At 44.2% G+C, this 13,225-nt stretch overlaps 1 protein-coding gene across 1 annotated transcript in view; it reads left to right on the top strand.

The window, feature by feature from the left end:
- The first annotated feature begins 2,341 nt into the window (after nucleotides 1-2,341).
- The window catches only part of UGCG (UDP-glucose ceramide glucosyltransferase), a 29,706-nt gene continuing 18,822 nt past the window's right edge, over nucleotides 2,342-13,225 (top strand). The window contains exon 1 of the mRNA XM_051643065.1: nucleotides 2,342-2,631. Within this exon, the coding sequence (XP_051499025.1) occupies nucleotides 2,534-2,631 (98 nt within the window). The 5' untranslated portion in view covers nucleotides 2,342-2,533. The remainder of the gene's footprint in view (nucleotides 2,632-13,225) is intronic.

The raw sequence follows: 13,225 nt of genomic DNA, 5'->3' as shown, positions 1-13,225 counted from the left end.
AAACACCTCCTCAGACACACACACAAAAAAGCATATTGCTTCAGGTAAATACTTCCTCAAAACCAGAAGAATTTTAATAAACGGTGATTATTTGCTCACCTGACTATTGAAGATAGGCCCTCAATAAATTTGCAGTACTGTCACATTTTAATGTAAGATATGTTTTTCCATAGGCTGTTTATGCCTTGGAAGAGACATGGAATGTAATCAAACAAGGTTACATATTAGCTATATTCTAACCATTAATACATATGAGCTCCTAATTCTCTGGCTAGATTAGCCTTGTGACAGTGCCAACATTGAGCTTGACAACTCAAATTAGGACTAAAAATATATATAAAGCTCATTGAGGCAATCTTAAAACAATATAAATGTGATTGCTATGACTAACTACAGGAACAAATAAAAAAAAAAATAACTGCCACTTTCAGTTACAAATAAGATATGGGCATAATCTGATAGAGGAAATTGAAAGTTAAGGTAATATGTTTTACTTGAAAATTTAATGTAAAGCCAGTGTAAACGAATGTGGCTGGCCACCATGATTTGTGTGGGGACTAATGTTGAACAAGAACTAACAGACTACAAAGGCAATGTTGGCTGTGGGATGGACTGATACTTCATCTGCTCTTCCCAGACTTACCAGTAGCTTTTCACTTTGATTTTAAATGTGCTTTAATTAAAATATAGTCAATTTATTGTCACACCATGTGAGATCCTAGCCTTTCTAACAGTGAGTTGCCTTTAAATCTCTACATCCTATCTTCTCATATGCAACCAGAGCTACTTTGAAACCAATTCTACAGTTTAAAACCATTATGGTGACTCTTCTAGTCACCACAGTTTATAGTTTATAAAAAACAACATGACTGAGTTCTTAAGCAGAATTTGTGAAGACTTTTTCATCTGTATTAATAATTGAGAGCTGTGGAAGAAAAAATCTGTTAGAGAGTGTGCATACAGGGCAATGCTCAGCTTGTGCTGCTGGTCAAGAGTGCAGAGGAAAGAGCATAGCTTTTCATGAACAGGTAACCATAATCTCATACCTACAGCTAGGCTTCACAACATTGTAGAATGGTTTAGGCTGAAAGGAACTGTGGAGATCATCTAATTCCAGCCCCCCTGTATGCGCAGAAACACCTCCCACTAGAACAAGTTGCTCCAAGCCCCATTCAACCTGGCCTTGAACACTTCCAGGGATGGGACATCCACAGCTTTCCTGGGTAACCTGTGCCAGTTCCTCACCAGCCACACACTAAAAAATGTATTCCTAATGTCTAACCTAAATCTCCTCTCTTTCAGTTTAAAACCATTATCCCTTGTACTATTACTACAAATCCTTGTAAAAAGTCCCTCCCCAGCTTTCCAGTAGCCCCTTCAGGCACTGGAAGGTCACTATGAGGTCTCCCCAGAGCCTTCCCTTCTCCACGCTGAACCAATCCAACTCTTAGCCTGTTTTCACAGCAGAGATGCTTTAGCTCTCTGATCATCTTTGTGGCTTCCTCTGGACTCAGTGCTACAGCTCCACGTCCTTCTTATGTTGGGGACTCCAGAACTGGACACAGTACTCCAGGCAGAGTATCTCAAGAGCAAACCAGAGGGAGAGAATCACCTCCCTTGACCCGCTGACCACGCTTCTTTTGGTAAGAGCCCAGGACATGGTTGGTTATCCGGGCTGCAAGCGCACACTGCTGGCTCACGTTGAGCTTCTCCTGAACCAGTATCCCCAAGTCCTTTTCCTCAAGGCTGCTCTCAATCCACTTACTGCCCAGCCTGTATTTGTGCTTAGGATTGCCCTGACTGATGAGCAGGACCTTGCACTTGGCCTTGAACTTCTTCCAGACTAAATCTAACCTGCATCTGGCAAGCTCAGTCTGCTTTCCGTCCCAACAACAATAAAACCAGTAATAAAATAAAAACCTCGTAAGGGCTGTGCAGCCCCCTCTGTGCCGAGTGGGTCGGCAACAACCGGCTGAGGCGACAAGGCCTTTGCGGGGCAGGGAGCAGCGGGAAGAGCCACCGCAAAGCCTGGGGACGAGGAGCGAGGCCTCGGCCGCTCCCGCCGCCCGCCCGGCCCGGGGCGGACGCCTGCAAGGTCAGGCGGCGGGTGGGTTGGCGGGCCCGGGGCCGCGGTTCGGCGGGGCCCGGCAGCGCAGCCCAGCCCAGCCCGCAGCCGCCCCGCAGCCGCCCCGCAGCCGCCCGCCTCCCGGCGCCAACGGCCAGCGGGGCCGGGCGGGGCCTGCGCCTGCCAGAGGGCGGGGCCGCGGCGCGGGGCGGCAGCTGGGCCGGGCTGCGCGGCGCTGGCGGCTGCTCAGTGCCCCAGCGGCGGGCGGGTGGCGGCAGCGGGGCCGGGGTGGCGGCGGGAGGGGGCAGCGACACCAGCACCGCAGCAGCAGCAGCAGCAGCAGCAGCAGCTACCGCCGCCGTCTGGAGAGCCCGGCGGGGCAGGCCCCGCGCCGTTCGCCGACAGACCCCGCCCCGCCTTCGCTGCCGCTCCGTCGCCGGCTCTTGCCGCGGCCGCCGCGTCCCGGGAATGGCGGTGCTGGCCTTGGCCCTGGCGGGACTCGCCATCTTCGGGCTGATCCTCTTCGTCGTGCTCTGGCTCATGCACTTCATGTCCATCATCTACACGTAAGCGCGGCGGCGGAGGGGGCAGGGTATGGCGCTGGCGGGGATCCCCAGCCCACCCGCCATCGCGCCCGGAGCGGCCCCGCCGCTGAGGAGCCGGGCAGCGGGCCTCGCCCGCGCCCCTGCCCCTGCCCCTGCCCCGCCGGCGTGGGGCGCGGGGAGCCTCCCGTCTCCTTCTCTCGGGCTCGGGGCGGGGGGCACGCACCTGCGGGCCGGGGGCGGGGAGCGCCCGCTGCCTGGGGCCCGGCCTGCGGCCCAGCGCCGTGCCGGGGGTCGGGGCGGCCCCGGCGTGTGCGGGCCTGGGCCTCGGCCTTAAACCCCTCCTCTGTGCGTGTCTGCCGCCTGCTCCTGCGCTGGGGCCCCTGCTGCTTCGCCTCTGGCGCTGCGGGGGAAGGCTCGGGCTCTGGCTTTTGCTGGTACACCTGTAAAGCGAGGGTTTTCCCTTCCTGGTGGGAGACCGAGGCGCGCAGGAGTTGCCAAATGTGTGTTTTCTGGCTGTGCAGCGAGCGTACAGCGAAACAGCCTAACCAGTGCAGTACAGTGTGCGGACCAGACAGGGTTGTAGCCGTGGGTGCACACTCTGTGGTGGTTTGTGGGGTTTTTTGGTTGCTTGGGGTTTTTTTGGGTTTTCTTCTAGTGGGGTTTTTATTGTGTGTTTCATGTTTTGTGGAGTTTTTTTATTGTTGTTGTTTTTTGAGAACTAGTACTAGTTTTGTTTTCCGAGTACTAGTAGTACTAGTAAAAAGAAGGATGCATAGCATGTCCAGATTCTCCTCGGATATCTCCAAGGAAAAATGCTTTTTAGGTGTTAGTGAGAAATTTTCACGTTTTGGTGGCTGACAGAATACTGCTTAAGCCTGGCAAAGACTTACTTATGGATATGTGGGGAAAGGGTTAAGAACACTCATCTCTTTCTGTAGAAGACCACGTTTTTACTGTCTGACATAGAAGGCTGCTGTTGCATCACTGAGGGGATTAGAAAATATGTGAATTTCTGTTTGCTCTGCTTTTACTTATCTGTTTTCCTTTCTTGCTATTCCACATGCATCTGATAGGTATCTGTGATAACCCCAAGCCTTGTTTTAAAGGCAAAGCTCCTCTTTATTTCATGGATGCTAGAGATTTGCTTCTGCTGTCCTTCGTCGCAGTTGCCTTTTTTTTTTTTTTTTAACGTGAAATAACCTAGAAGCTCTAATAATTTCTCTGTACTGTGGTTCGGTTGTCTTTAGATCTTACTACCTCTATGGATTATTACCTTCATTCTTGAAACATAGCTGCGTGAGTTGTACAAATGGCAGCATTTTGGTACTGGGGAACTGCAAGGGTGCCTGGTGGGGAAAGAGACCATGGAATACCCTGGGCATAGTTGGTTCTGGACAGCTTTGAAGGTGATGAAAACAGCCCCATTGTATGCTAAAACCTCAGCCTATCAGGTGGGCTCAAGTGATGCTGCTGCTCATAAATCTTTTAGAAAGAGTGGCAGCTGCAAGGGGCAGGAGACACATATGGAGATATGGGGGAAAACATGAAAGAGGGTAACAGGAGGAAAAAGGATGAGATGCACCAACTGAGGAGAAAATAGAGGAGAGCCAGAGGAGGGAGACATTGTTGGGTAGTCCATGCCACAGGAGCTGCACCTTCAAAGGGACTGCCTCCTGTGGAAAGGCTGCACGTGGGAGCAGGGACACCTCCGGAATGGGCTGTGGGTGAGCCATGCCAGAGCCCTGGAGAGACTGCAGCCTATGGGCAACCCATACTGTGGTGGGGACAGACTCAGCCTTTGGGTGACACACCACTGAGGAGACTGCATCCCACAGCAGGCCCATACTGGGGCAGAGACTCTATCAAAGGGTTTGCAACCTGTAGGAAAGTCACTTCAGAACAGGTGTGTCTGCTGGATCTAGGTAACAGTTAAGGAGCACCCAGCAGTGGAGGAAAATGAGTAAGATGCTGGGCGTGGCAGAAATATATTTACAAACTGGTACTGACCCTTGCCTCCTGCGTCACTTCTCTGAAGGGGTTGGGAGGGATGAGTACAGTGAAAATGAGCAGTTCAGATGGAAGGGTGGGGAGGAAAGGTCACTGACCAGAGCTGAGCCTGGGGGAGGACAGAAGGGGCTTCCCTAAATGTTTGTTCGGTTGTCTTTTTTCCTCAATACCTAATGAGTAATTAATTGTTTGTTAACTGACAATAATTTTACAGTAAGCAAAATTCTCTGAGTTGAGACTGTTTTGCCTGTCTCAGTAATTGGTGGGCAATGCAGGTAGCAGCTGGACCTGGTGTGGCTTGGGGCTGGAGTATTTACAGTGGTGTGAAACTTGGAAGCAGTTGTGTTTATTAGCAATTTGTGTTGCAAGTGTATGTATTTAATATAAACAATGTGTTACCAGGTGGAAAACTTAACAGCTGCAAAGGGGATGGATGAGAATTGGGGTAATGTCATGAGACCCAACCTGTTAGACCCCTGAAGTAAAGTGTGCTTCCAGTGGCAATCTTGAGATTCCATCTCAGCAGGTCCAGAGCCAGGAGCTGACACTTTTGTCAGAATAACAAGCTGGTGGTAACAGTATTTAGTATATGGTGTGAAAAAGTGACCCTTGGTTGGCAATGAGCAGCTGGTAGTTCTGAATTGACCAAACTGCAAGCTGTGCTGGTTTTGTAGACTGTTGTGGAGGAGCTGCCCCAGTTTGTGATTTGGCAGACGTATGGAAAACAGGATTGCTTCTCCCCGTAATGTGACCACACTGCTGCCCTTTGCTTGCAGTTCAATGAAAGGAATGCTGAACACCTAGAGCAGCCATCCCAGGGAGATGTCCTTGTTGTCGTGTTGGTGGGAAACTGGAGCTGGTGGTCGGAGAAAGCGCTGGTCTGTTGAGTTTGGAGGCTGTGCCGCTTGTAAGCACTGCCCTGCACAAGGGAGGAGGGCTGTGGGGTTGTCTGATGGAATGGTATGTGGAGAAATGGCTTAGTCCTGCAAGCAAAATACCCCTGTGAAGGGAATTAGCAGAAGGAGGTAATAAACTATGTGTGCTTCTATTGCTGGAGTGTGTTTATGGGGGAGAGACCTCAGGTAGATAGTGATTGTTCATGTCAGGGTCTGAGAATTTTATTGGCTGGACAGTATTATTAATACCTCTCATCTCACAGGGACTGTTTTGACCTAGGCAGTGGGCAAAACACACTACACCCTTTCCTAGATCATGGAGGTGTGAAGGAGTCTTCACTTATACATGGAAATTCCTTTTGTCATCAGTGGGAGGATATAGTGTTATAGTAGAATTCTATGATACTTGCCATATTCTGAAAACTACTTACACTGCACCTGTTACAGGAAGTGAAGAAGAAAAAATGAAATTAATTTGTTCTCCTGTTTTCTCTTTGTGGACAGTGTTGTTGGCTTAACATTTTTTTAAAGTAATTGGGGCAGGGCCTGTTTGTCCACCATCTACACTGTACCTAGCAATACTGAACGAGTGATTTGGGAGGGCTTCTATGTGCCACTCAAGTACTAAAGTAAGCTTGAAACATGTCAGCAAAGCTGTTGTGGTATAGGCAGTCATCTTCCTGTGGTTCTCCTTTGGTTTTTAGATGTTTGATTTAGCAGAATACTTAGAACATGTGTGAATTAAGTAAATAAATGGGATTGCAACAGTGAGCATGTTTATTGTCTTGAAGTGCTGCCAGTGGTGGTCAAGGTCCTGACAGCATTTTAGCAGTGTTGGTTTGTGCTGTAGTGGCTTTAAAATACATAGGTTTTGAATATCTAAGGTATCATACAAGGTTTCAGTTCAGGAAGAGTGTTCTGCCACAATGCGTTTGCTAAATCTGGTTCTTGCCGCCACTGTCCTTTATTGCTGTTCCCCATTTTAGATAGTTTGAGATAGTATCTGAACTTGAAAAGAGAGAAAAAAGGAAGTAAAAGAAGGCTTAGGGGAGAGCTTATTGCCATGTTTCAGTGACAAAAGGATGGCTACCAAGAAGATGGAGACTCCCTTTTTACAAGGAGTCACATGGAAATTACAAGGGATAGCACGTACAAGACATTCCAGGGGAGGTCCCAACTGGAGTTCTGAAGAAAATTTTTCGCTATGAGAACAGGCAGACACTGGAATAATTGCCAAAGGAAAGTTGTGCATTCCCCAACACTGGACATTGTTAAGATTTGGCTTGACAGAGTGGTGAGCCATCTCATCTAAACCATGTTCCTATCTAGAAAGGCTGGACCAGATGATCATTGTGTTCCCTTCCAACCTGGCATTCTATCAAATGGAAGACCATGTGTAGGATGTCCTAATAAGAAAGAAGATTTATAGTATTGGCTAAAATGTTGTTCAGGAAACTGAAGAGTAAATTTTGGTGTTTTAGCAGTCTGTTAAAATAGTTATTTAATAGTTCTTCCTAACTTCCATTCTAATGAAGTGCAAAAAGCAGAACAGAAGTTCTATGAAATCAGGGGAAAAGTAAAAAAAAACACAACAAAACAAACCATAAAACTCCAACAAAACTAGAGTTGTTTCCTTTGTTCTATGATGCTCTAACACATCTTGGGGTTCTGATCATTCACTAGCCATATCTGTCACAGTGGATTTGCTGTTATTACTGTATTTCAAAATAGATGGTTCTAGCATAGTAACAGGAGGAGCTTCCTGAATATGGTGTGCGTCTTTGTAGGATAAAGCTGGCAAGAAAAGCCTTCAGAACTTAGAAAATGCCTTATTTAAGTGTAAACAATCTGATACCAGTTGCCCTTCTGTGTCTTAAGACTTCAGTCTAAGAATGAATGAAAGGTTCTAAATTTTTTTCTCTGAACAGCTCTCTCACTTGTTGATGTTTATTTCAGCTTGGAAACCAAGAAAAGGTGTATATTGTAAGGTGATTCTGGGACTGTGGAGAGGCAATAGAGTGGCTTTTAAGTTAAGGGAGTAAAATTCTGTCTTTGATTTACACTCAACATCGCTTCTGCCACAGAGTTTGTAGAAAATGTTTGCTAGATCTCTTAAGCAGTTTGTATCTTGCTGTTTTATTTGCCTGGTCCACAAAACTGAACTCATGGAGTCATATTCTGATTTGAATCTCTGTTGTTCTGTTGTCAGTGGCAGTTCTAGTTATAGCACTTAACAGAAATCACTTTTTTCAAAGCATCCACAGTCAGTTTATACTGAGGTTGTTCATTGTCTTTGTTCCCAGGTCTAAGTGAGAAGGGTGGTACATGTCATTTAATTGATAAACATACTGTTGATTTTAGCTTTTTAAAATAATTCAGTTGTCGTATGTTACAGTAGTTGATGAAGAAGTTGGGTATTCTGCATTCATGCAGTATTTGTCTATAACTAGGCCCATTGTGCCCTATCTGTTGAGTGAAACCCAAGAATTTCAGATACATATAAGTGTAATAAAACACCTGAATGTAACTAGAAGTAATCATTAGACTTATTTTAATGCGTATGCACGCAAGAAAGAAATTAATTTTGCATGCATAAAACTCAGATTTTCTGAAGTATGTCTGCAGTGTTGAATAACTCTCCAACCATGGCTTCCACTAAACAGAAAACCCCAAATAGACAATGTTTAACTTGGGATTTTTTGTTCTGTGAAGTATTTTTGATGTCTTGGTTAATAATCTATTACTTTGTAGTAATTGTGACCTTTCATTCTTAAAAATATAACAATTCTATTTCTTTTGACCCTGCTTGTCTTGTCAGCCTGGTTTTCTCTTTATCTCTCCCTTGCTGCTCAGTCATGAGTTGTGTGACCAGATATACCCTGCTTAGTTCTCTGACCTCTCTGCTTGTTCTATCATCTTCTTTTCACATTTTTGCTAGATGGATGGGGCTGTCTCTTCCTTTGGCCTGTCTTGTATTTTCCACTTTCAGTATCTAGCATTAGATTGGCTAAAGTAGCTGTTAGGAGTTGTAGTTACTCACTTTGCTATCATAAGATTTCATTTTCTTTGGTTTGTGGAAGTGCTTCTGACACTGCCTTGTGACAGATGGGAGCAAGGAGGGGATGTAGTCTAAATCTAATTTAAAAGCTGATCATTACAGAACTTGCTTGTTACTAGCAAGAGTTACCAGGCACAGGTGAGCTAATGTTTTTAGAGACTTTGAACATAATGCAAATAATTACTTCTGATACTAGAGGTGCTCTTCCCTCTTGCCAAGTATAGTTATGGGGGAGAAACACAGGAAAATGGCAGATTATGGGAACACACCCTGAGAGGCTGAGACTTGAACAACTTGGAGGCAGAGGTGAGTGTCGTTTTTTCAGCACTGTGAAGGAGATTGGAGTGCTTCAAGCTGGAAATACCTGTTGAAGGTTCAGTTCCAACCCCCTGCTCAAACCTGCACCAAATCTCAGCAATTTGCTCTGTGTACCAGTGCATAGATAGGATGATGAAAGCTTGTGATAGAACATGGAAACCTCCAAAGGGAGCTAATTTTGAGATGCACAAAATCATCAGGGCTTAATACTGGGGCTAGTAGTTTGACATCTTCATTAGTGACCTGGACGATGGGTCATATCAGCAAGTTTGCTGTTAATGCAGAACTGGGAGGAGTGGCTGACATACTAGGTGGATGTGCTGCCATTCAGACGGACGGGCAAAAGCTGAAGAAATAGTCTAATGGAAACACCATGAGGCACAACCAAGGAAAGTGTGAAGTTCTGCACCTTGTAGGAATAGCTCTGTGCATCAGCTCAGGCTGTGGGTTGACTGGCTAGAAAACAGCTGGGCAGAAAAGGAACCAGGAGTGCTTGTGACGCTTTGTTGCACGCTTCGTGTGCGTGTGATAGCAAAGAGAGCCAATAGCGTCCTGGGCTGCATGGCTGGCAGGTCGAGGGAGGTGATCCTTCCCCTCCGACACAGCAGCAGTAAGGGGAGGAGTCCAGGGCACAGTTTTGGGCTGCCCAATGTGTGTTGCATGGATAAATTGCAGGAGGTTTGACTTAGGGCTACAGATACGATGGTGAGACTGCAGCATGTGACATAGAAGGAGGAGCTGAGAGCAGGGACTATTCAGCCCATGAAAAGCTTGGAGAAAAATCCATCCATGTGTGTAAATACCTGATTTTTTGAGGGGTGGAGTGGTGTGGGCAAGATGGGACAGAAGTCTTCTCAGTGATGCCTGTTGACAGGTATCAGTATGAGAGGCAGCAAACATAAATTCAAATGAAAGACTCTCATTCTCAACAAAAGAAGACTTTCATGGTTGAACACTGATATAGGCTTTCCAGAGAGATTGTGAAGGCTGTTGGGAGGCAGGAAAAGCTGACTGGATACTCCTGAGCAATCTACTCATGTTAACCTGACTTTGAGCTAGAAGATTGGAGTAGCTGATGATAGTGAGTCAGGAGGATAAGACGCAGGCTATAAACCTTGGAGGGACAGTATGGTAGTAGTAACTCTGAACATGAATGATTTAATAGAATGCAAGGAACCAAAGCCTAGATTAAAGGCTATCTAGGGCAGGTTTAAGGGAAAGGAATTGTGGCAGACTGAATAGAATGCTGATGTTGAGAGGAGGGAAGTTGGTGCAAAAACGGCAAGTAAGCTTTAAAAATAAACCAGATCTGTTTGAGTGGTTTGCATGGAAGGGGAAGATGGAAGACAGAAGACTGTAAGATTTAGAGTAGGTAAGATGGAAGTTAAATGGGTTGGATTAGTGGAGCACACAGAGGTCTTGGAAGGCAAAAAAGCATCCAGCCTTGTATGTCCGCTGGAGTGGAAGAAGCTAAGCAGTGGGTTGACGAAGATTATAATTGTTTTGTAAGCTTTTGTCAGGATAGTAAGTTTTCAAAGAAGTTTAAAGGACCTAAAGCTTTTACCTCAAACTGTGTTTCCATAAAGGCATAACTTTTGAATAAAGTGGGCAAGTAGAGTGTAGATGATAATAAGTGACTTCAAAAATTAATTCATTGAAATTTTTGTCAGAACTCCTCTGTTGCATGCTAAGTATGTGACTAGTTTTACTGGTTTACTAGAGCACTCTCCATTATTTTTGTCCATCACTCCCTGGGAATTGCATAATAGAAAATAGCCTCCACCGGGATTTTCATTTTAACTGGTTTAATATGTTTTAATATTGGTTTTGCATTTTACTGGGGACTGTGGTTTAAAATAAATGATTAATTACTTTGTTGTGAGAAATCTTTTGCTACAGATAAAAAAATGTTTTTATTTTGCTAATTGCAAGGTGAATAGTTTTTCATTTTCTTCAACATGCTGATTTTAATAATTGATGAGGACCTAGGCTGAACTGCACCTTCTTATAATAGGCTTGAGTAAATTCATACCTTGAGTCAAATTATTGAAGTTGTAGAATGCATAAGGGAAGTATTATGCTGTTCTTTGGACAAGTAAAGTAAAACAGGTTTTCAAGTGGATGCGAAGACATAAAGCCAAAGTGAAGCATTGTACTATGTGAAAGATTAAAAGTATCCTGGAAGTACTATTTGCTTCTTAAGGCAGTTTTTGAACACTTGATGGATGCTTCTAGTGGACTTCTCTGATTTCGTTAGAACAGTGTGATAACGATTAATGTATTTTTGTTGCAATTTTGAGCTGGTAGTTGGTTCGGTCTGTTTTGGACCACTGTAGTTATTGTCCCCCTCTTCTGAAACTCCTCTTTGTAAATGAGAGACTGTTCTGGTTTCTTTCCCCACCCATCCACTCCCCTTACTAAAGCTCATCTCAGCTTTATCAGCAGTACAGTCCATCAGGACCGATCTGGAAATGTAAGCATTCATTTTTACACAGTTTGCAAATATCCTGTTTTTATGAAGTACTTGTCCTGAGGTCTTGGTTCAATATGCCTGCAGAGTAATGACTTCCCAGGTGACTGCTGCTTTGGTTTCATAGTGGTTAGTGTGCTACATTTCATTACAAAGCAAGAGAAGTATTTCTCTAGTTGTATACACATGTTGGTAGACATAGCATAATCAAGCTGCTGTAAATTTGGTTTCAGTCAATGTACTGAGTTACTACTGAGGAGATAATCCCCTTACAAGCCTTGCTAAAGTAAGATTCTGGGTTAAAAAGCTCAGAGAAACCTTTGAGACTCATATTCTTTATGAGAATATATATTTTTAACTGTTTAATGTTATTACTAACAGGAGTAGCAACTAGAATGTGAGGAATTCTTCCTGGCCTCATCCTCACGAATCTCTGTGACATGATTTTCAGGATGGAGGACTTTGAGGGTTTTTGCTGCTTTTTCCCCTGCCTGCCATACTGACTACACAGTATGAGAGGACATCGTGCGTGGTCAAAATACAGTGTCAAGGGTTGTTAACCTTTTGAAACACTGACAAGATATTTCAGAATTAAGATACTCCACACTTCTTTTCAGCATTTCTGAGAGATGACACGTATGTTTCATAGTAGCATTTCCAAGCAGATTGTTCTATGTAGATTGTGTAGTGGTGATGAAGACAATTGCTGTTTTTGAGGTTTATGAAAGAGATGTTGTGGTGTGTTTGTTGCTGGTGGTTTTTTTGAAAGAAGGCAGATGAAGTTTACCAACTTAATTTTTCTTGTTTTTATGTGTTGGAAACAACAAAAAAATGCCCTTCTGAAATTCTGTCACTATGGTGTTCAGAGCAGAATTGTTAATGTTAATATTTTCTTTCAAAGTTGTTGTTGTGTTGTTTTTTTTTTATATATAATTCCTTTCTTTAGTTTCTGATGTCATTTATATGAGACTTAGTCAAGCTCTCCAGAATGTTTGCAGTGCAAGAGCAGTGACACTGTCTTGCTGACCATTATATAGTACAGACAAGGTTTATAGTGTTTGTGATTACCCCGTGTAGGCATAATAGGGTCTGTTACTGTGTGTTCAAACTTGTGTAAACTGGCATTTGAGTAAAGTTTCTGCTTCGGTGGTATGCTGTTTTGTACTCTGGAAACACTTGCAGCTAAGTTAAATAAAAAATGGCCTGTCATCCACTGAAAATTCAGAAAAAAAAATAGCATGGTGTCTGCTTTATGATTTATGATTGGAGTTTCTGTTTAGTCATTAACACAATTGTTACTGGCAGTTGACTATTTTGGAAGCTTTTAGGGAGAAGAAACTGCTAAATGTCGATGTGTGTTGGGGATCTTCTGCACAAAGGAAGCTGTAAGGAGCAACCTGGGTTCTGTAGGAAGCACTTTATCTAATGTTTAGCAAATTATGTTGTCACTTAAAGTTGTGCCTTATGACATGAATAGGGCTGAGCTATTTTAATCCTACAGACGTGCAAAATAAAAGTCAGAAAACCTAGCTGAGTAGTCTTGCAGTACACATATTCTAAAGCCTGGTGTTTTAAAAGACCCCATGCTTAACCTAGGGGGGTTGATCCTGTACTGAAAGCTCTCTTCTGTGTTTGCTTTATTTGGCCCAGAGTTACTGCAATTCATTGGAGATGCTTTCATAAATAAACCACAAATCATGCTGCATGTAGTTCTCTGAACTTATGTGACATTTGCTGCAAGGAGTCTGTATAAAAAGGCATTTATATTTCTATAGATCAGTGGTACTTGATTTGATACTCAAAGGGATAATCCAGATTCCCCCCTACACCTATATGAATGTTTCTGCCATGCCAATCTGCTTTTAG

The sequence above is a fragment of the Apus apus genome, chromosome Z (assembly GCF_020740795.1).
Source record: "Apus apus isolate bApuApu2 chromosome Z, bApuApu2.pri.cur, whole genome shotgun sequence".
In the NCBI taxonomy this organism is placed as follows: Eukaryota; Metazoa; Chordata; class Aves; order Apodiformes; family Apodidae; genus Apus; species Apus apus.
The sequence above is the reverse complement of the archived record's forward strand: the minus strand, read 5'-3'. Positions and strand labels throughout refer to the sequence as shown.